Raw genomic sequence first — 20,649 nt, forward strand, 5'->3', positions numbered from 1 at the left:
ATTACTGATTGCGTGTGTTCGGAAACGTGCCAGTTTAGGGGTATCACTTTACAAGACTCTAATAGGAAGTTAACAGACACCTAACGGGGCTAGTAGTAGGTTCCTTACTGAGTATATTTTTATACTTATTCTTTTATGTTTAATTTTTTAGGCTGAGATAGAGGTAAAAGCAGAGGAAAGCTAACAAATGACAAGAAGTGACCGTGGAGTGCCATACGGAAACACTTTTGCTTCCGCCATTATGTTATTTGTTTTTATTTCAGTATTTTGTACTTTCATTATTTCTTTTTTGAAACTAGATACGACTCGACTAGGTTTTTAGTTTTGAGATTTATTTCTACTTACTTTAGTTAATTATGATTTTAATGATTATTTGAGATTTTTAAATTAAGAAAGTTTTATTATCATTTAAGTAGTAATAACCTCAACTTAGTATAAAAAGTTGGGTCATTATAGTTGGTATCAGAGCCTAAGTTTTTAGGTTTTGCAGACTGACTTACGATGTAAGTCTTTGTTTTTGTTTTATCCCTATGGCTAATACGGTCCTTCGGCACTTGCCAGGTATATTTTATGATTTGCGATGATGCTATATTTATAATCTTGCCTGAATTAAACTAGATAAAGTATGAATGTTATGACTGTATTATGAAAAACTTCTGCTGGCGGAATTTAGGAAAAATGCCACCACGTAGAGGTGGTAGGAAAGGTAGAAGAGTTGGACATACCCAGCCTGAAAAATAACCTGCTGTGTAAACGACCGACCCTATTGCACCTGTCACTCAGGAAGATCTCGATGCAATGGAGAAAATGTACCAAGATATGCTAAGGGATGCATTGGCACCGTTTCATGTTGTCCAACATATCCCGCCAGCTTCTACTCAAGCCCTAGTGGAATCTTAGATCGTGCCAGACCAACTGTCAGCAGAGGCTAAACATCTGAGAGACTTTAGAAAGTACAACCCCTAGACGTTTGACGGATCCATGGATGATCCCACTAAGGCCTAGATGTGGTTGACTTCTGTAGAGACCATCTTCAGGTATATGAAGTGCCCTAACGACCAGAAAGTTCAGTGTGTAGTATTTTTTTCTGACAGATAGAGGCCTTGCCTGGAGGAAGACTGTAGAGAGAATGCTAGGTGGTAATATCAATCAGATAACCAGGGAGCAGTTCAAGGAGAGTTTCTATGAAAAATTCTTCTTTGCCAACCTGAGGTATGCTAAGCAGCAAAAGTTTCTGAATCTGAAGCAATGCGATATGACTGTGGAGTAATAAGATGTAGTGTTTGATATGCTGTTCCGTTTTGCTCATAATGTAGTAAAGAATGAGGCTACCAGGACCGACAAGTTCGTTAGTGGTCTCAGACTAGACCTTTAGGGTTTTGTTCGAACCTTCAGGCCAACCACCAATTCTAATGCACTGCGCCTGAAAGTGGATATGAGTCTGCACGAGAGAGTTGATCCGTCCAAGGCTGTAGAACAGGGTCAACCCCAGGACAGAAGTGGAAGGCTAAGTTGCAGCCTATTATAGCACCGCAGAGGAATATGAGGTCAGGAGGTGTTTTTTAGCAGCATCGCCAGAAGCTGTGAGAGATCTCATGGAGGACGTTGCTTAGCAGGAAGTGAAGTTTATTTTGAGTGCAAGAAACAGGGACATACAGTTGATTTTTGTCCTCAGAAACTATTTGGGACTACCTCGAACCAGACTTCCACTTCCAGTAGGGAAGGGTATTTGCCACTACTCATTAAGAGGCCGAACAACCTGGTATTGTGGTGATAGGTACGCTCCCAATCTTGGGACACTTCGCATTTGTGTTGTTTGACTCTGAGTCATCTCATTCTTTTATATTCTCAGTATTTGTTTAGCATATGTGTTTAGAGGTAGAACCATTGGGTAGTATACTATCTGTTTCTACTTCATCTGGAGAAGTTATGTTATCTAAATAAATGATAAGAGCAAGTCAAATAGAGATAGCAAACCATGTGTTAGATGTAACTTTGCTAGTTTTGAACATGCGAGATTTTGATGTAATTCTAAGTATGGATTGGCTATATGCTAACCATGCAAGTATAGACTGTTCCCGCAAAGAGGTAGTTTTTAACCCTCTTTCAGCGGCTAGTTTCAAGTTTAAGGGGTCAGGGACTGTGGTTCTACTCAAAGTTATCTCAGCTATGAAGGCTAGTAAGCTACTCAACCAGGGTATTTGGAGTATCTTGGCTAGCGTAGTAGACACACCTGAAGTTTCCTTGTCATTTGAGTCGGTGGTGAGAGAATACCCCGACATTTTCCCCAATAAGCTTCCAAGACTCCTCTTAGGACGATCAATTTCGCTATTGAGCTAGAGCCAACCACTGTTCCTGTATCTATGGCTCCTTATAGAATGGCCTCAGTTGAGTTGAAAGAGCTAAAGGTCCAGTTGCAGGAGTTGCTAGACAAGGGTTTCATTTGACCTAGTGTGTCACCTTGGAGGGCACCAGTATTGTTTGTGAAGAAGAAAGATGGATTGATGTGCCTTTGCATTGATTATAGAGAGCTGAATAAGGTGGCAGTCAAGAACCGTTACCCATTACCCAGAATTGACGACTTGTTTGATCAGCTACAAGGAGCCACTTCTTTCACTAAGATTAATTTACGTTTAGGCTATTACCAGTTGAGGATTAGAGACAGTGATATTCCTAAGACTGCTTTTCATTTTAGATATAGGCATTACAAGTTCATTGTAATGTCTTTTGGCTTGACCAATGCCCCTGCTGTATTTATGGATCTGATGTACAGGGTATTTAAGGATTTCTTAGACACTTTTGTTATAGTTTTTATTGATGACATCTTAATTTACTCCAAGACAAGGGCTGAGCATGAGAAGCATTTGTATCAAGTTTTGGAGACTCTTCGAGCCAATCAGCTATATGCTAAGTTTTCTAAGTGTGAGTTTTGGCTAAAGAAGGTGTCTTTTCTTGGCCATGTAGTATCTAGTGAAGGAGTCTCTGTAGACCAATCGAAGATTGAAGCTGTTACGAGTTGGCCTCGACCTTCTACAGTCAGTGAAGTTCGTAGTTTTCTAGGTTTAGCAAGTTATTACAGAAGGTTCAGAGAAGATTTCTCTCGTATAGCCAGTCCTTTGACTCAGTTGATCAGGAAGGGACTCCTTTTGTTTGGAGCCCAACATGTGGGAGTAGTTTCCAAAAGCTTAAGCAGAAGCTTGTGACTGCACCAGTCCTTACAGTGCAAGATGGATATGAAGTTTTATGATTTATAGTGATGCCTCTAAGAAAGGACTAGATTGTGTTTCGATGCAACATGGTAAGGTGGTTGCTTATGCCTCTCGTCAGTTGAAGAGTCATGTGTAGAACTACCTTACCCATGATTTAGAGTTAGCAGCAGTGGTTTTTGTACTAAAGATAGAGAAGATATAGATTTTTACTGACCACAAGAGCCCGAAATACTTCTTCACCCAGAAGGAGTTGAACATGAGACAGAAAAGATGACTTGAGTTAGTAAAGGACTATGACTACGAGATCCTATATCACCGAGGTAAGGCAAATGTGGTAGCTGATGTGCTTAGAAATAAGGTGTCACATTCAACAACACTTTTTACAGAGCAGGCTCCTTTGCTTAGAGACTTTGAGAGAGCTGAGATTGCAGTTTCAGTAGGGGAAGTTATCTCACAGTTGGCTCAGTTGTCAGTGCAGCCAACTTTGAGACAGAGGATTATTGTTGCTCAATTAAATGATCCATATTTGGTTGAGAAGTGCCACCTGGCAGAAGCAGGGCAAGATGAGGAGTTCTCCATATCCTCTGATGATGTACTTATGTTTGAGAGGCGTTTATACGTCCCAGCAAACTGTGCAGTTAAGACTGAGCTTTTGATTGAGGCCCATAGTTCTCCATTTTCTATGCATCCTAACAGTACAACTATGTACCAGGACTTGAAGCGAGTTTACTGGTAGCGAAATATGAAGAAAGAAGTGGCAGACTTCGTTAGTAGATGCTTGGTGTGCCAACAGATGAAGGCACCAAGTCAGAGGCTAGCAAATTTGTTGCAACCCTTAAGTGTGCCAGGGTGGAAGTTGGAGAGTGTGTCTATGGACTTCATTACACGACTGCCTAGAACCCTGAAGGGTTATACAGTGATTTGGGTAGTTGCTGACAAGCTCATGAAGTCACCTCACTTCATTCCAGGGAAATCCACTTACGCTGCCAGTAAGTAGGGACAGTTATATATGACGGAGATACTGAGCCTACATAGAGTGCCTGTATCTATCATTTCTGATAGAGACACTCGTTTCAATTCAAAGTTTTGGAAAGGACTTCAGTTTGCCTTGGGCATGAGGTTAGATTTCAGCACAATCTTTTATCTTCAGACTGATGGTCAAATAGAGCGGTTGAATCATATTTTGGAAGATATGTTGCGAGCTTGTGTGTTAGAGTTTTCAAGGAGTTGAGACTCTCATTTGCACTTAACGGAGTTCGCTTATAATAACAGTTATCAGGCTACCATTGGCATGATACCGTTTGAGGCCATGTATGGTAGGTGTTGTAGGTCTCTTGTATGTTGAGGTGAGGTTAGTGAGCAGAGAATGTTAGGCCCTGAGCTAGTTCAAACCACCATTGCAGTCATACAGAAGATTAGAGCTCGTATGTTGGCAGCACAAAGCAAACAGAAGAGTTACGTTGATGAACGACGTAAGGATCTTGAGTGTAATGCCCCAAGTTAAGGTAATTTATTTTAATTATCTTAAATTTAATTTTAATTAGTGTTGGAATTAATTTGGGTGCTAATGGAATTTTGATTAAAGTTGTTTGTTTAGTGAAATTTGTATTTGGGAGAAATTCAATTAATTATATATGATTATGTAATTAATTAACTTTGAAGTTGGAATAATTATATTATGTAGATAATATGGTTATGTAAAAATATTTGTTTTGGAGAAAGATATTTTGTGGAGAGAGAGAAAGAAATTTAAAATAATAATTATATAATGGAAAATAGTTATTATTTAGTAAAAGATAATTATGATATTTTATTTGGAGAAAGGTTGATGTGATTGGTTGAATTATTGGTTTAAAAAGGGAGATTTGGTGGGTTTTAAATCAAGAGAGAAGATTTGATTGTTTTGGAATAAAATAAGGAATAGGAAAAAGGGGAAATAATAATAATTGTATTATTATTATTTTGGGTTAAATAGGGTCAACACTATTCATCATCTTCCTCAAATAAACCCTAATCCCAAACTTCTCAAACCCTAGCGTCGCCCAACCAAGAAGCCATAACTGTCGCCGCCGCCATTCTCCTTCAAGCGCCGTCGTCGAGCGTCCGTCTTAGGTCAACCCGAGCCGATAGCCACCCTCTCATCCGTGCATTACGGAGCCGTCCGCATCAAGCTTGTCGAGTCGTCGTCCTCCATCGTGCGTGTTACGTCAACCACCACCAGCCACTGCGTCTCCAATCGTTTCTGTCGTTGGCCACCTGAAGGCCGTTGATTTTGTCGAGCCGTCTTTGAAGCCCATCAAAAACAGACATTGAAGCCAGCCGTGCTATCGTCGAGTGTCAGCCGCAAGCAACCTGAGCCGATTCACCCTCAACCCAAACCATGAGAGTCCGGGCCACGCTAGCCACCGCGTGAATCTGAGCCGCGCCTCCAGTCATTCCGCGTCGCGAGCCGTAGCTTACCCGAGCCGTATTGAGCCTCCTTGTGTGTGCTTGCCTTCAGCTACGAGCCACCCTTCTCTTCAGCCTTGAGCCGCCAAGCCTTTTTTTTTTAAGCTATCTAGTTATTTTTGGCCCTTTTCCACCTATTTTTGGTAAGTTTTGATTGAGTTTTTGGTATACCCAACAAAGATTTAATTTTGGACCTTAAATAATTTAATTTTGGATTAAATTAAATTATTTTTCTTAAAGGGCCGTTTGGATCGTTTAGAAGTGGAACTGAGGAATTCTCTCAGTTAAGGCTAAGTTGATCTCAACCTTGATCTTGGGTAAGTTACTTCGAGTGGATTTTTGGACATTTAATTATTTGAGGGTTAAGTTATTAAATTTGGTGTTTTCTAACTATTTAGGACTTCGCTGCTTGGAAAGCGTGATTTTTGCTGTTAGAATTCGATTAAGCTAATCTCTAGGTAAGAGATTCTACTACTAGACCTTCGACTGAAATTAAGAAACCGCATGTATTTATGGTTATGTTTGGATGATAGCTAAATTGCATAACTCAGTGTTATTGATGATGACTGACATTGTATTGATGATTGATGTTGTGAACTGATGTTATGTTATGACTAGTAGTATGTTCATGAGGATGACTGCGTTATGTTCATGTTTACGATATTGGTTAAGTATGCTATGATTGTTATGATATGTCATGTTTATGAAAATGTTATGACATGTTACATGCTACGGATAGGGTGTGCTGTTAGCTTTATCTATTCGAGTCGTACCCACATGGGTGTCCCTCGAGATCACCACATTTTTATGACTGCGTAGTCCGACGGGATCAGTAGTCCAATATAACATTGACATTGACATAGACATGATTATGAGTGATTCGACGGGGTCACTCACAGCCTGATTGTCTTAGTGTTTCCTTTGGGTACACTACAGATCAGTTTGTACACTACAAACCAGTTTGTCCTAGGTGTTCCTTTGGATCACCGAAGACTAGATATGTTTCTATGGGATCACAGATTGCACGTGTTTGGGAACGTGCTAGTTTAGGGGTACCACTTTACAGGGCTCTAATAGAAAGTTAATAGGCACGTAGCGAGACTAGTAGTGGGTCCTTTACTGAGTATATTTTTATATTCACTCTTACTTGTTTAATTTTTTTAGGCAGAGGTAGAGGTAAGCGCAAAGGCAAGCTGGCGACTGACAAGAAGTGACCGTGGCGAGCCATAGGGATCATTTTGCTTCTGCTTTATGTCATTGTTCAGATTCCAGTATTTGCATTTTTATTTTATTCTTTTATTTTTATTTTATTTCTTTAAAACTAGATAGAGCTCGAGTTAGGATTGTATTTTTAAATTTATTTCCATATACATTTGTTTAGGTTTTGTTTTATTTTTCTATTTTAAATTTATAAATTTTATTTATCTTTTAAATTAGTAATGACTTCGGCTTAGTATAAGGAGTTAGGTCGTTATATCGAGTTTGAGGTGGGAGACATGGTTTTTCTGAAGGTAGTACCTATGAGGGGTGTCTTAAGGTTCAAAAGAAAAGGGAAGCTAAGTCCACGTTTTGTAGGACCATTTGAGATACTTAAGCGAATTAGCCCCGTAGCTTATCGTTTGGCGTTGTCTCCATCGTTTTTTGTAGTTCATGATGTGTTTCACGTTTCAATGCTGAGGAAGTATGTAGCAGACCCGATGCATGTAGTTGACTTTGAACCATTGCAGATTAATGAGAACTTGAGTTATGAGGAGCAACCCGTTGAGATTTTGGCAAGAGAGGTCAAGATGCTTCGTAATAGACGAATTGCACTAGTTAAAGCTTTTTGGCGGAACCACGGAGCTGAAAAGGCCACATGGGAGAGAGAGGACGACATGAGAGCTTAGTATCCTGAGCTGTTCGAGGAAGAAAGTTTCTCAAAGGAGAGAAAATTGTAACGCCTCAAATTAAGGTAATTTATTCTTAATTATCTTAAATTTAATTTTGACAATTGTTGAAATTATTTTGGGTGCTATTTGATTTAATTGTTGGAAATTTTTAATTTGTAAAAATTAGAATTAATTAGATACTTTGGGAAAATATCTAATTAATTGATTTGGAATTTATGATTGAATTTTTTTGTTTTAAGTGATTCGTGTTGATGGATTTGTATTGGAAAGAATTTTGAATAATTATATGTAGGAGTATATAATTATTTGAATTTAAAGTTAAATGAAGATAATGTAATTATTTAAGGTTATATATTATTTTTGGAAAGATAAAGGTGATGTGATTGGAGAAAGAGGGAGATTTGAGTTTAAAAAAGAAGATTTGATGGGTTTTAAATGAAAAGAGAGAGTATGAGGTTTTTATTTGGGGACCTTGGGATGCGTGGGTTACTATTTACCATCTTCCTCAAGGAAACCTTAATCTTTTCCTTCAAAACCCTAGCCACCCTTTGCTCCGTCGTTGCCACCATCTAATCTTGCCATCGAAACCAACGACCCAAGCCGTTCCTCCGTGTAAGTCATCTACCCGAGCCAGCTGCCTTCGGTCGTCGATCGTCTGCGCGTCTCAACCGATCCTCTTTTCATCGTCTCCTTTCGTTCGTCGCCAGTCTCCATTTTCGTTTCGTCATTTTCCCGTGTCTTCGCCATGCTATCTTTGTTCGACAGCCTCCACAATACGCCGTTGGTCACCGCGTCTCTTCCATCGCAGTCGAGTGTTTTCCACCACGTCGTCCGCAAAGAAGTAGCCGTCGACAAACCACCAGCTGCCACTGTCGTCGAATGTCAGATCGAGCTGTCTGCCTAATCGTGTCGGCCATCCGAATAGGTTCGTAAGTAAGCCGGGTCCCGTTGAGCCGTCCTCCGAACCGATTTACCCTCTCCAAGCCGCGAGCCACTTCTTCTTTTCAGCCGCATGTGCCTATACAAGCTGCTCGAGCCACCCTTCGCATGCGAGCCGCGTGTGAGCCATCGCAATCGATTTCCCTCCCTTAACCGAGCCGTCTAGCCGATTTTTCCCTAGTCAAGCCATTTGAGCTGCCAAGCTTGTTTTTAATCCTATGTAACCTATTTTGGTAAGTTTTGATTAGGTTTGTATGGATTCTAGATATTTAATTATGGATTGATTTGGTTAGATTTTAACTAGAAGTGAGTTGTGGAATTTTTTTTCCAACTAAAGGTAAATTGGATTCAATCTCAATTTTGGATAAGTTGGATTAATTGGATTTTTGGATCCTTACGCAACTGTTAATTAAGTTAATGAACTTAGCTATTTATCCTTACTTTTTAGGATTTATTCTTGAGAAGCTTGATCTTGCTGTTAGGATTATATATGGTTAAGCTAATCTCCAGGTAAGAGATTCTCCTACTAGACCTTCAAACTGAAGTAAGAGCTTGCATGTAATTTTTCCATTATGCATTTAGGTAGCTAAGATGCATAATGAGTCTATGTTTGTGATGACTAATAGTCATGAGAGATTTTATGTTTAAGATGACTGATAGTTCTGACATGAGATATGTTGGTGATAATATTTGATGATGTTGATGTTTATGCATGAAATGTTAATCTTGATTAAGAATGCTATGATTAATATTCATGTCATGCTTATGGTGTTATGTTATGCTACATGCTATGGTTAGAGTATACTGTTAGCTTTATCTATTAGAGTCGTACCCACATGGGTGTCCCTTGGGATCACCACCTTTTTCTGACTAAGTAGTCTGACGGGATCACCAGCCCAGTATGAGATGATATGTTACGAGTGATTTGACGGGATCACTCACAGCCCGATTGTCTTAGTGTTTCCTCCGGGTTTACTAAAGACCAGTTTGTCCTAGGTGTTCCTTTGGGTTCATCGAAAACCAGAGATGTTCCTACGGGATGCACGTGTTTGGGAACGTGCCAGTTTAGGGGTACCACTTTAAAAGACTCTAGTAGGAAGTTAATAGACACCTAGCGGGGCTAGTAGTAGGTCCCTTACTGAGTATATTTTTATACTCACTCTTTTATGTTTAATTTTTCAGGCAAAGATAAAGGTAAGGGCAGAGGAAAGCTGGCGAATAACAAGAAGTGACTGTGGCATGCCATAGGGAAACACTTTTGCTTCCGCCATTATGTTATTTGTTTTTATTTCAATTTTTTGTACTTTCATTATTTATCTTTTTGAAACTAGATAGGGCTCGACTAGGATCTTATTTTTTAGATTTATATTTCTACTTATTTTAGTTAATTATGATTTTAGTGGATATTTGAGATTTTTAAATTAAGAAAGTTTTATTATCATTTAAGTAGTAATGACCTCAGCTTAGTATTTGAGTCGTTACAATAAGTCTCATATAATAGTCAGTACTACCATCTAATCTTGTAGTGTTTACTCCCTTTAGACGAATAAAAAACCTCATTTATCGTTCGTTTAAGATCTGCTACTGAACTATAGAACGATACACAAACACTTGGATAGCTAAACAATCTAAAATCAGTTTAACTTGTAGTTGACGCTGTAATTATATTCCTACAATATAAAACAAGTAACATCAAATCTAAATTTAATCTAAAATCAGTTTAACTATTAATTTGATCACCATCTATAATTCCATAAACTCTAATGCATGTCTTGTCAACAATAAGTTTTTTTACTTCATAACATAAGCATAAATGTCCCCAGATAAGTGATCTAAGAACATATACATTCAGCAATGTTTAATGTGGTGGAAATAAACAAAACAATAATAATGTAAAAATCGAATAACATTTCAAACTGATAAAAGGAACAAAAATAAAATCCTCAGTGATAAAATTAGCCATAAGTCTCATATAATAGTTAGTACTACCATGTAATCTTGTAGTGTTCACTCCACATAGACGAATCAATAACCTCCTTTATCACTCGTTTAAAATTTGCTACGATACAATAGCGCAATACACGAATGCTTGGATAGTTAGACAATCTAAAATCAGTTTAGTTTATAGTTGACGCTGTAATTATATTCCCACAATATAGAACAAGTAACATCAAATCTAAATATTATCTAAAATTAGTTTTACTACTAATTTGATCACCATCCTTGATCTCATAAACTCTAATACATGTTTTCCAATCAATAAGTTTTTACCATTCATAACATAAGCATAAATGTCCCAGATCAGTGACCTAAAAACATATACATTCAACAATGTTTACTGTGGTTGAAATGAATAGAACAACATTCATGTAAAACCCAATATAATTTCAAAGCTTCTAAAAGGAACAAAAACAAAATCATCAGCGATACAATTAGCCATAAGTTACTTAAAATAGTCAGTACTACCATGTAATCTTGTCATGTTCACTCCTTATGCACGAATCAAAAACCTCCTTTATTGCTCGTTTAAGATCTGCTGCTGTGTTATAGCGTTATACACAAATTTTTGGATAGCTAAATAATCTAAAATCAGTTTAACTTATAATCGACGTTGAAATTATATTTCTACAATATAGAGAACAAGTAACATCAAATCTAAATTTGATCTAAAATCAGTTTAACATTTAATTTGATCATCATCCTTAATCACATGAACTCTAATGCATGTCTTGTCATCAATAAGCTTTTCGCCTTCATAACATAAGCATAAATGTTCCTAGGTAAGTGATCCAAGAACATATACATTCAGCACTGTTTAATGTGGTGGAAATAAACAAAACAACATTCATGTAAAATCCCAACAACATTTCATAACTCATAAAATGATCAAAAACAAAATTCTTAGTGATAAAATTAGCCATAAGTCTCATATAATAGTTAGCACTACCATGTAATCTTGTAGTGTTCACACCCCTTAGACGAATCAAAAACCTCCTCCACTACTACAAATATGAGTTTTAACGACGTAAGTTTTGTGTCATAAAGACTTTCAACGACACAATTTTCGTGTCATTGAAGCCATTGTCAAGAAAGGCTATTTAACGATACTTTGAAAAACGTGTCATTAAATATGTTTAGATGACACCAAAATTGTGTCATTAATACCTTTATCTTGACACAATAAATATATCACCGTTATCTATAACTCGACACCAATATATTGTCATCAATACCCTTATATTGACGCAAATCATGTGTCACCGTTATCTATACCTTGACACTAATATATTGTCATTAATACTCTTAAATTGACGTTTTAAATGTGTCACCGTTATCTATTACTCGACACAAATTTATCGTCATTAATAATCTTATATTGACGCTTTAAATATGTCATCATTATCTATATCTTAACACAAATATATTGTCATTAATACCTTTATATTGACACTTTAAATGTGTCACCATAATCTATCACTCGACACAAATATATTGTCATTAATACTATTACATTGACAATTTAAATGTGTCACCGTTATCTATCACTCGACACCAATATATTATCATTAATACTCTTATAACGACGTTTTAAGTGTATCACCTTTCAATATAACTCGACACTAATATATTGTCGTTTTAAATATTTTGTTACACAAAATTGTTGTCAAGAAATGTGCTTTAACGACACTGTTTCTATTTAATAAAAGCTTATATGTAGACACATGTTTGGTGTTGTTATTCTTCATTTTCGCAACACATATTTTTCTATCATATATTTCTTCTTTCAAAAAAATTAAATACTAAATTTCAGCATTACCCACATATGTTTGGAAAGATATTTATATTGATAATAAAAAATATAACTTACATTATCGGTAAAGATTTTACAATAATCCAAAAGATAAATTTACTGTAATATTACATGTATGTGTGACCTAATCTAATCAAACTGACGCATAAATGAGAACTTGATTGATACCATGGTCCATGGATTCTTCAACTACCTGCAAATTTGAAGAAAATGAACCTTAGCCAACATTCATATGGAAAATGCATAAGCATAAACATTAAGTATATGCCAAACAAAAATCACCTTCTTAATAAGCATACCAATAAACTTTTCAAAATAAGCGTCCAGAGTTCATACAACCAAGGTTTTTAATAAAAGACTCATAAGGAATGCAAAAGATTAAAAAAAAAACACCGACTACATAAGCATAAACATAAACATAGTATATAAATGTTGCAAATGTAAGTTTTGATTCAATCTTTACAGTCCAAGCAATGTTCTAGTTTGCATCAAATTGAAACTTAGCATAAACTTACCCTTAACCCCCCTCCTCCAAAGTAAATACAAAACAACATGATTCCTATAATATATGTCTAAGTGGATTAAACAAAATAGCTTTTCAATGACTACCATAACTGTAGAATAGTTAACACAACAAAGTATCAAGTTCCTAAGTACGTGTCAACATGATTCCTAAAACATACGTCTAAGCGAATCACACAAAATAGATTTACAATGACTACCATTGCAGGATAGTCAAAGCAATATTCCTCAATACATGTTAACATGATTCCTAAAATAAAATAGTTAAGTTACGTTATAAAACATAAAGCACGCTTACCTCTTTCTTTTACTAAATCTCCACCCCCATATCTTGATTACCCTCCATAGAGGCTTTTTCTTTCTTGCAAGTTCGGAAGCCTTAATAATGAATAGCAAAACTACGTAAGTTATACAATTATTATTTCATATGCAATATATTAACTCATTATTTGATTCCTGACGGAGTTCATGATAAATTAAGTTAACATCATTTTCAAAGTTATTCTAAGAACAAAAGTTTCAACCAATGTTATGAGAAAACAACAAACAATGTAACAAATAACAAACACTTTAAAATTTTACATACTCCAAAAATCCAAATAATATATAAAATCCAGTTGCAAAATAAGTAAGTTTCAAAACTTTCTTACCATGAAGATTGGGAAGTGTTGCTATCAAAGATCTCTTGTAGTTCCTCTTCTATCAAATTCAACTCAAAAAATTGAGTAGACAATATATTGATCTAAATAATCATTGTTTTTTCCTTGGAACCATAAAACAAGAAAACATCATCATTGACATTCAACACATAAGCAAATCTTTAATGGCTTAAATTGAGAAGTCCTAGTTTTGTATCTTATCCTCTTATAGTTTTTAATTTAGTCTATCACTATTCAAAATTAGATGATAATGAAACTTGCATAACATGATATTTCATAGATTGGCAGAAGTTTGAAAAAGCAAAAAAAGTCATCTAAGCGAAGAAAAATGAAATCTTTTTACTAATTGAAAAATGTAATATACTATTTGCAAGCCAAGAACCATAAAATCCATAAATGAACATTATTCCTTTCCATCTCAAATTTTTATGTCCATATGGCAAAAACCAAATGAATTTTTCATATTTTTTGCAATTATAGAAATTGAAAAATAAATAATAATAATAATAATAATAATAATAATAATAAAAGTAATAAAAATAATAAAAATAATAAAAATAATAAAAATATTAGCAAAACAATCTGAAATATGACAAATATAGGTTGGGAAATAATACAAGTTGACAAATGATTTGACAAATAATACAACAAACAATATAGTTGACAAATAATACAGGTTGAGAAATACTATATTGGAAATAATATACAGATTGAGAATAAATATATTAGAAACAATATAAAATAATATATTGAGAATAATATAAAATAATATATTGAAAATAATATAAAATAATATATTGGAAATAATATAAAATAATATATTGGAAATAATATAAAATAATATATTGAAAATAATATAAAATAATATATCTAATATAATATACAAGTTGAGAAATAATACAGGTTTGTGAAATAAATAACAAACTATTCTGTCTTTTACAAGTGTAATCAATTAATAAACACTAAACCAAAAAATTAACATAATAAATTAAATATGGAATAAAATGACTTAAATCTAACAAATTTGAATGAATTGGCCTAAATCTACTAAATTTGAAGCAACCATAAATTCAATTGACCTAAACCTGCAAAATTAAAAGCTCAAATGACCTAACAAATTCAAAGCATTGAAATTAATTGACCTAAACAACAATAAATTCAATTGACCTAAATTTAAACTAACAATAAAAGCAAACAATAAAGCACACTAAACCCAATTGGCCTAAGCCTAACAAAATTAAAGTCACCTTAAAATTAATTAACGAAATTACAATAAAAACAAATTTGAAAAACTACATCTTATAATTTTTCAACCCTCAAAAGGGAAGGGAAAGAGAGGAAATTAAAAAAAAAGTGAATAATTTTCTTAGCTTTTTTTTTTACCCTTCCAATTGATATCAAACGTACCCTAAAAAAAAATCCTCCTTTGTTTTTATAGTGGAGAAGGTGGAGTGAGAGAAAATTGAGTTAGTTGAGAGAAAATAGAGAGAGAGTGGAGAAGGTGGGAGTGGAGAGAAAATTGGGTGATTTGAGGGAAAATAGAGAAGAGAGTGGAGAAGGTGGGAGTGAGAGAGAAAATTGGGTGAGTCGATGGAAAATAGGGAAAAGACTGATATTCATTTTTTTTTGTTTTTATTTTTTTTTAAGAAAAGTTAAATTCAAATTCAAATCCAACTTTTAAAATAAAATAAAAATAAAGTAAAATAAAGTAAGTAAATAAAATAAAATAATAAATGAAGGACAAAATGTTGTATCTACAACTTCTTAGAACATTACCCCTCCATTGGATCAAAAAATATTTCTTGTAGACAAAGATAATCAATTGAATTTTGCACTTTAATTTTCTAAACAAAATGTATCTTGCATACTAATTAAACAATCAAGAGCAAATTAAAAGATTGTTTCATAGAGATCACATGGAATTGAATTCGTTTTTTAACAAAAATTAAAGAATCAACATGCTAAATTAAAATAGAAATGGAAGAAACTCTCAAATAAATTGAATAACCATGATCCTCTTACCTCTTTGAAGATTACCCCTCTATTGGAATAAAAAATTGATGGAATATTTTTTAGAGAAAAAATGAATGGGAGAGTTCTGAAAAAATGATATTTAAAGAGAATTTATGTGAAAATTGGAGTTGGATTTATGAATGGATCAAATATAACTGAAAATTTTGATTAAGATTTAAGAAAAATGAGTAAATGAAAATAACTGCTTCATGGGTTTCGAATTCATAACTTCAGGGCCAGGTGCGCTCAATTTGACAGAAAGAGAGGATTTTCGGAAAGTTGTTATATATTTACAAGATTGCCATTGAAAATATGTGAGAAAAAATGATGCAGGCTATGAGATTCGAACACAGGACATCAAAGGCGCCCGCGTGAGGAGAAGACGACATATGGCATGCGTAGATTGGCTGAAGAGTGGAGAAGGTGCGCACGTGAAGTCTTTTAAAAATGGGGAATAAAGGAATACACTCGGCTGGGATTCGATATTGAATCTTTTTTGTTATTTACCAATTGGTCTCTGATCTTCGATTTACCCGATTTTGTTTGTTCGGACTTTGTTTTAAGTGTTTTTCATTGCATTGAGTTCGTAATAGAGTCTAGATTCTAATTCTGTATAAAATTATAAAAGTAATGAATATATGCATGATATAGGTAGAGAGAGCCTAGGCTTTCGCGTTTTGATAGAGAGAGAAAATGTTGAGAGAAAATATGCTATTGTCATATAATTTTAATTGCGTGAGAGAGAGAATTAAAAATTTTGAAATTTGAGGTTTTTTTATGTCGAAATTTTTTAAATGACACAAAAAATTTGTTGATAATTAACGGCGCTTTAAATGTAAGAAAAATTAAATTGTGTCAATAAATAATTTTCAACAACACAATTGTACCTCACCCCATCTTTTTTATTTTCAACGACACAATTCCCTTGATTAGTAGTATCATTAAAACTCATTTTTCTAGTAGCCGAGGGAGAAGAGAAATCAAAGCAGCCAAGATTCTTCAACGACAGTCTCTTAGATTGGTGGGTTTGACGACAGTCCCTTAGACAATATTTGCTTGTTCGACGATGTCAGATTAGTGGGTTTGACGACAATCTCTTAGATTTGCAGATGAGTTACATTGTTTCCCGTTTTTTGGTAGGGAGAGAGAGAAAAGGTTGAGTAAATTGTAAAACTCTTTTTGAATGTCGCGCGAAGAGGGAATTGAAAAATTTTGAATTTTTGGTTTTTTTATTTCAAAATTTATTTAATGACACAAAGAATTTGTCGTTAATTAATGATACTTTAAATGTGTCAAGAAAAATTAAATTGTGACAATAAAATTGTGTCAAGGAATAATGTGTCACTTCTATTTTCAACGACACATTTTACTCCTACCCTATCCCTTTTTTATTTTTAACAACACAATGTTTTGATTGTAGTGTTGTTAAAACTCAAATTTGTACTAGTGCTCTATCGCTTGTTTAAGATCTGTTATTGTACTATAGCTAGATACACACATGCTTGGATAGCCAAACAATCTAAAATCAGTTTAACTTGCAGTGGACGCTATAATTATATTCCCACAATATAGAACAAGTAACATTAAATCTAAATTTGATATAAAATCAGTTATTAACTATTAATTTGATCACCATCCTTAATCCCATAAACTCTAATGCATGTCTTGTCATCAATAAGCTTTTCCCATTCATAACATAAGCATCAATGTCCCCAGATAAGTGACCTAAAAACATATACATTCAAGAATGTTTACTGTGGTTGAAATAAACAAAACAACATTCATGTAAAGTCCCATAACATTTTAAAGCTCCTAAAAGGAATAAAAACAAAATCCTCAGTGATAACATTAGACATAAGTCTTTTAAAATAGTCAGTACTACCATGTAATCTTGTAGTGTTCACACCTTCTAAACGAATAAAAAACCTTCTCTATCGCTCGTTTAAGATTTGCTACTGTATCATTGCACGATACACGAACGCTTGGATAGCCAAACAATCTAAAATCAATTTAACTTATAGTTGACATTGTAATTATATTCCCGTAATATAAGAACAAGTAACATCAAATGTAAATTTGATAAAAAATCATTTTAACTTTTAATGTGATCTATAATTCCAAATTCTAGCATTCCAGTGAGTTTGCACCAAACAAGATGCAGTAGACTACCATGTTGTCAACACAAGAAAATACCTACAAAAATGAAATGGTTAGTTTTTTCTTAATTAACCATTTAATATTAAAAAGAAATAAAGTGTATGTAGAGAATCGAAAAGTGATATAGAGAAGGTCAAATTGGTCAACGAAGAAGAAGCAAAAAAACAAAATGTAAAGAATCAGAATGTGAAATCAAAAGAAGAAATAAAGTGTATGTACCTGAAAATTGGAAATAGATGAAGAATTTGTGTTTAATTTTTTGATAATCAGATGTAGATGTGAAGTTGAATGACATAGGTGAAGAGAAAAATTAGGGCAAAGAAGATGAGGGAATGGATGAAATAGAGTCGCCGTTGGTTTGAAAGTTGTTGAACTGAACGAAGTGAAGTGATGGTGGCTGACGATTTGGAAGAGAAGGCTGGGGGATAGAAAGAGGATAAAAGAAGAACAACCACAAAAATGAGGGTAAAGAAGAAGAGGGATTTTAAAGAGGAACTTCTGACGCTTATCGATAAGCATCGAGAGTTCCCCTAAACTGCCGATGCGTTTTGGTAGCATCAACAGGTCCACCAACAACCCTCGACGCATCAAGAGAGCATCAGAAGTTGTTAAGCATGTCTCAATGCCAAGTTGTGTAGGCGTCAGATGATTCTCAACAACTTCCAATGCTCTCTTGATGCATTAGGAGATACAATAAATCCTAATGCTCTAATCATTGGGAGATACCATATCTCCCGACACTATTTCTCCTAACAGTGTGAAGCGGAGTTGAAAGATCCAGAATTTCTTGTAGTCTTGATTACTGAAGTGTTTTTTGTCCCTAAAATTTATCAAAACTTGTTAAATGTTAGTTAATTAGTAAAGAAGGGATTGAAACTGTTGTTTGAAGAAGGAAAGATTGATTCCGATGGGAATGGGTTGTTCAAAATAAAAATGAAACACAAGAGCTTTTGTTTGGATCTACTTGAAAAAGAGTAGATAGATTTCAAGTGCTAAGTAAATGATACTGAGTAATGACTCTAGAGGTTAGGGCATTTTCATTTGAAAGGATTGCAGTATCTGCAGAAGAATGAGATGACTGTAGGAATACTAGTTCTAAAGGAGCTGAAATAAAAGTGTAGAGCCTGCTTAACAGGGAAGCAAACAAGACTGCCTTTCAAGAAGTCATAATGGAAAGCAACTGAGAAGTTGCAGCACTCATCCATACTGATTTGTGTGGACCTCAACCTACTCTCTCACTAAATGGTATTGGGTATTTTATTATCTTTATTGATGATTAAATCAGAATGTGTTGGATACATTTCATGAAGCATAAGCCTGAAGTAGTTGAAGTTTTTCTGAATATTAAGAGATAGGTTGAGAATCAAAGTGGTTGTAAGATTTAGGTGGTGAGAACTAATGATGGGACTGAATATACATCGCAAAGGTTCAACTACTTTTGTGGGAAGCTGGGATAGAGCATGAGCTCACTGCTCCACATTCTCTACGCCAAAATGGAGTCGGTGAGAGAAAGGACATGAGTATTATGGATAGGGATGAGCATGATAGATCTAACAACTGAGTCGATCGATCAAACCGAAGTCGGTCGATCAGAAAATGAGAGGGGTTGATTTTGGAAAGTTTCAAATTGAGAATTTTCAAAAAGTATTTCTAAGTGTTAAACCGACCCAACCCGACCAATCGACCTAACAAAAACGAACGGACCGAACCGACTCTTACTCATTGATGTCAATGTCATTTTGAACATTTGCTGAATTGATTATGGTCGGTTCGATGGCAGTTTTTTTTTAAAAACCAACAATTCCAACATAATTAAATCAAACTAAGATAATTAAATTTACAATTACCTTAATTTTTAGGGCGTTACAAAAATGCTTCAAATTTAAACGATTGTGCTGACCACGCTAAACGATCTTATTGACTATGGTAAGCGATCATTTAGATCATATCCACACGATCGTATAGTTCTTTTTAAACGATGGAAAAATGGTTTCAAATCTAAACGATCGTATATTGACCATGCTAAACAGTCCTGTTGACAAGGTAAACAATCAATATTTAGATTATAACTACACGATCGTGTAGTTCTTTTTAAACAATAGAAAAATGGCTTTAAATCTAAACAATCTTGTTGAAAATTCTAAACAATCGTGTTGACTAGGTAATTAGCGATTGGGGTAGATCATATCAAAGTGATATTTAAACGATCTTGATATTTTGGAAGAGGAGCTGGAAGAAATAAAAAGAAGATGAATAAAAATAGAAGAAAGAAAATCTGTAAGAGGAGCTGAAGAATTCTAGAAGAGAAAATAAATAAATCGACCAAGAAGAAGAAGAAAGAGTAGTGATGAATCATCCAAAACATAAAGGGCAAATCTGAAATTTATGAAAAAAATTTACCGGCTTCATGGACTTTTCTTTTTTGTTATACGGACCGTAAATATTTTGGTGTTTTATTACATTTATGAAAATCAATTATTTATTTATTTATTTACATTTTTATTTTTCTATTTTAAAATATTAAAGGAAAAAAACCCAATATAAGCACTAAAACATCTATCATCCTAAACCAAAAACCACAAAATCTTATTATGTTTTGTTCATGGCTCCTTCATTGACCATCGACACCGCTATCAGAGGTGCACACGATCAACAACACATTTGTTTGTTGTTCATCACTCGTCAACCGTGCACAAATGACCTCAAATCGAATTTTTCATAGTCTCTAAAAGTTGATTTGTGACTGTTGTTTTTACGATATATATAAATTTAATTTGGGTTGTTATGAAGTTGATTCAAATTATAAAACTCCATTTGGAAGACAAGCTTAAACTAGTTTTCCTCTGTTGTTTGACATATTTCTTTTTATATATAATTCATGCAGAATAGAGTTGCTAGTTTGGGTAGAGGACTATGTGTCCGTTGAGGGAATGAGATGATCTGTCTAACCTATGTTAGCATTGGTTTAAATTACTCTGAGGACTTTTTATGTTAGCCATTTA

At 34.5% G+C, this 20,649-nt stretch overlaps 1 protein-coding gene across 1 annotated transcript; it reads left to right on the top strand.

Moving 5' to 3' along the window:
- Positions 1-4,218: 4,218 nt before the first annotated feature.
- Positions 4,219-7,543, top strand: LOC107991252 (uncharacterized). The gene is made up of 3 exons (XM_017045939.2): positions 4,219-4,328; positions 4,482-4,545; positions 7,112-7,543. The coding sequence occupies exons 1-3, from the start codon at positions 4,219-4,221 to the stop codon at positions 7,541-7,543; spliced, it is 606 nt and encodes a 201-aa protein (XP_016901428.2).
- The last annotated feature ends 13,106 nt before the right edge of the window (positions 7,544-20,649 follow it).

The sequence above is a fragment of the Cucumis melo genome, chromosome 5 (genome assembly GCF_025177605.1).
Source record: "Cucumis melo cultivar AY chromosome 5, USDA_Cmelo_AY_1.0, whole genome shotgun sequence".
Lineage (NCBI taxonomy): Eukaryota > Viridiplantae > Streptophyta > Magnoliopsida > Cucurbitales > Cucurbitaceae > Cucumis > Cucumis melo.

Bases quoted from the DNA above. Each gene is read 5' to 3' on its own strand.
- LOC107991252 (XM_017045939.2), top strand. From the start codon at position 4,219: ATGACGGAGATACTGAGCCTACATAGAGTGCCTGTATCTATCATTTCT. The intron at 4,329-4,481 runs GTTAGATTTCAG...TTATAATAACAG, and splicing joins CAGTTTGCCTTGGGCATGAG to TTATCAGGCTACCATTGGCA. The intron at 4,546-7,111 runs GTATGTTGAGGT...ACTTCGGCTTAG, and splicing joins GTAGGTGTTGTAGGTCTCTT to TATAAGGAGTTAGGTCGTTA.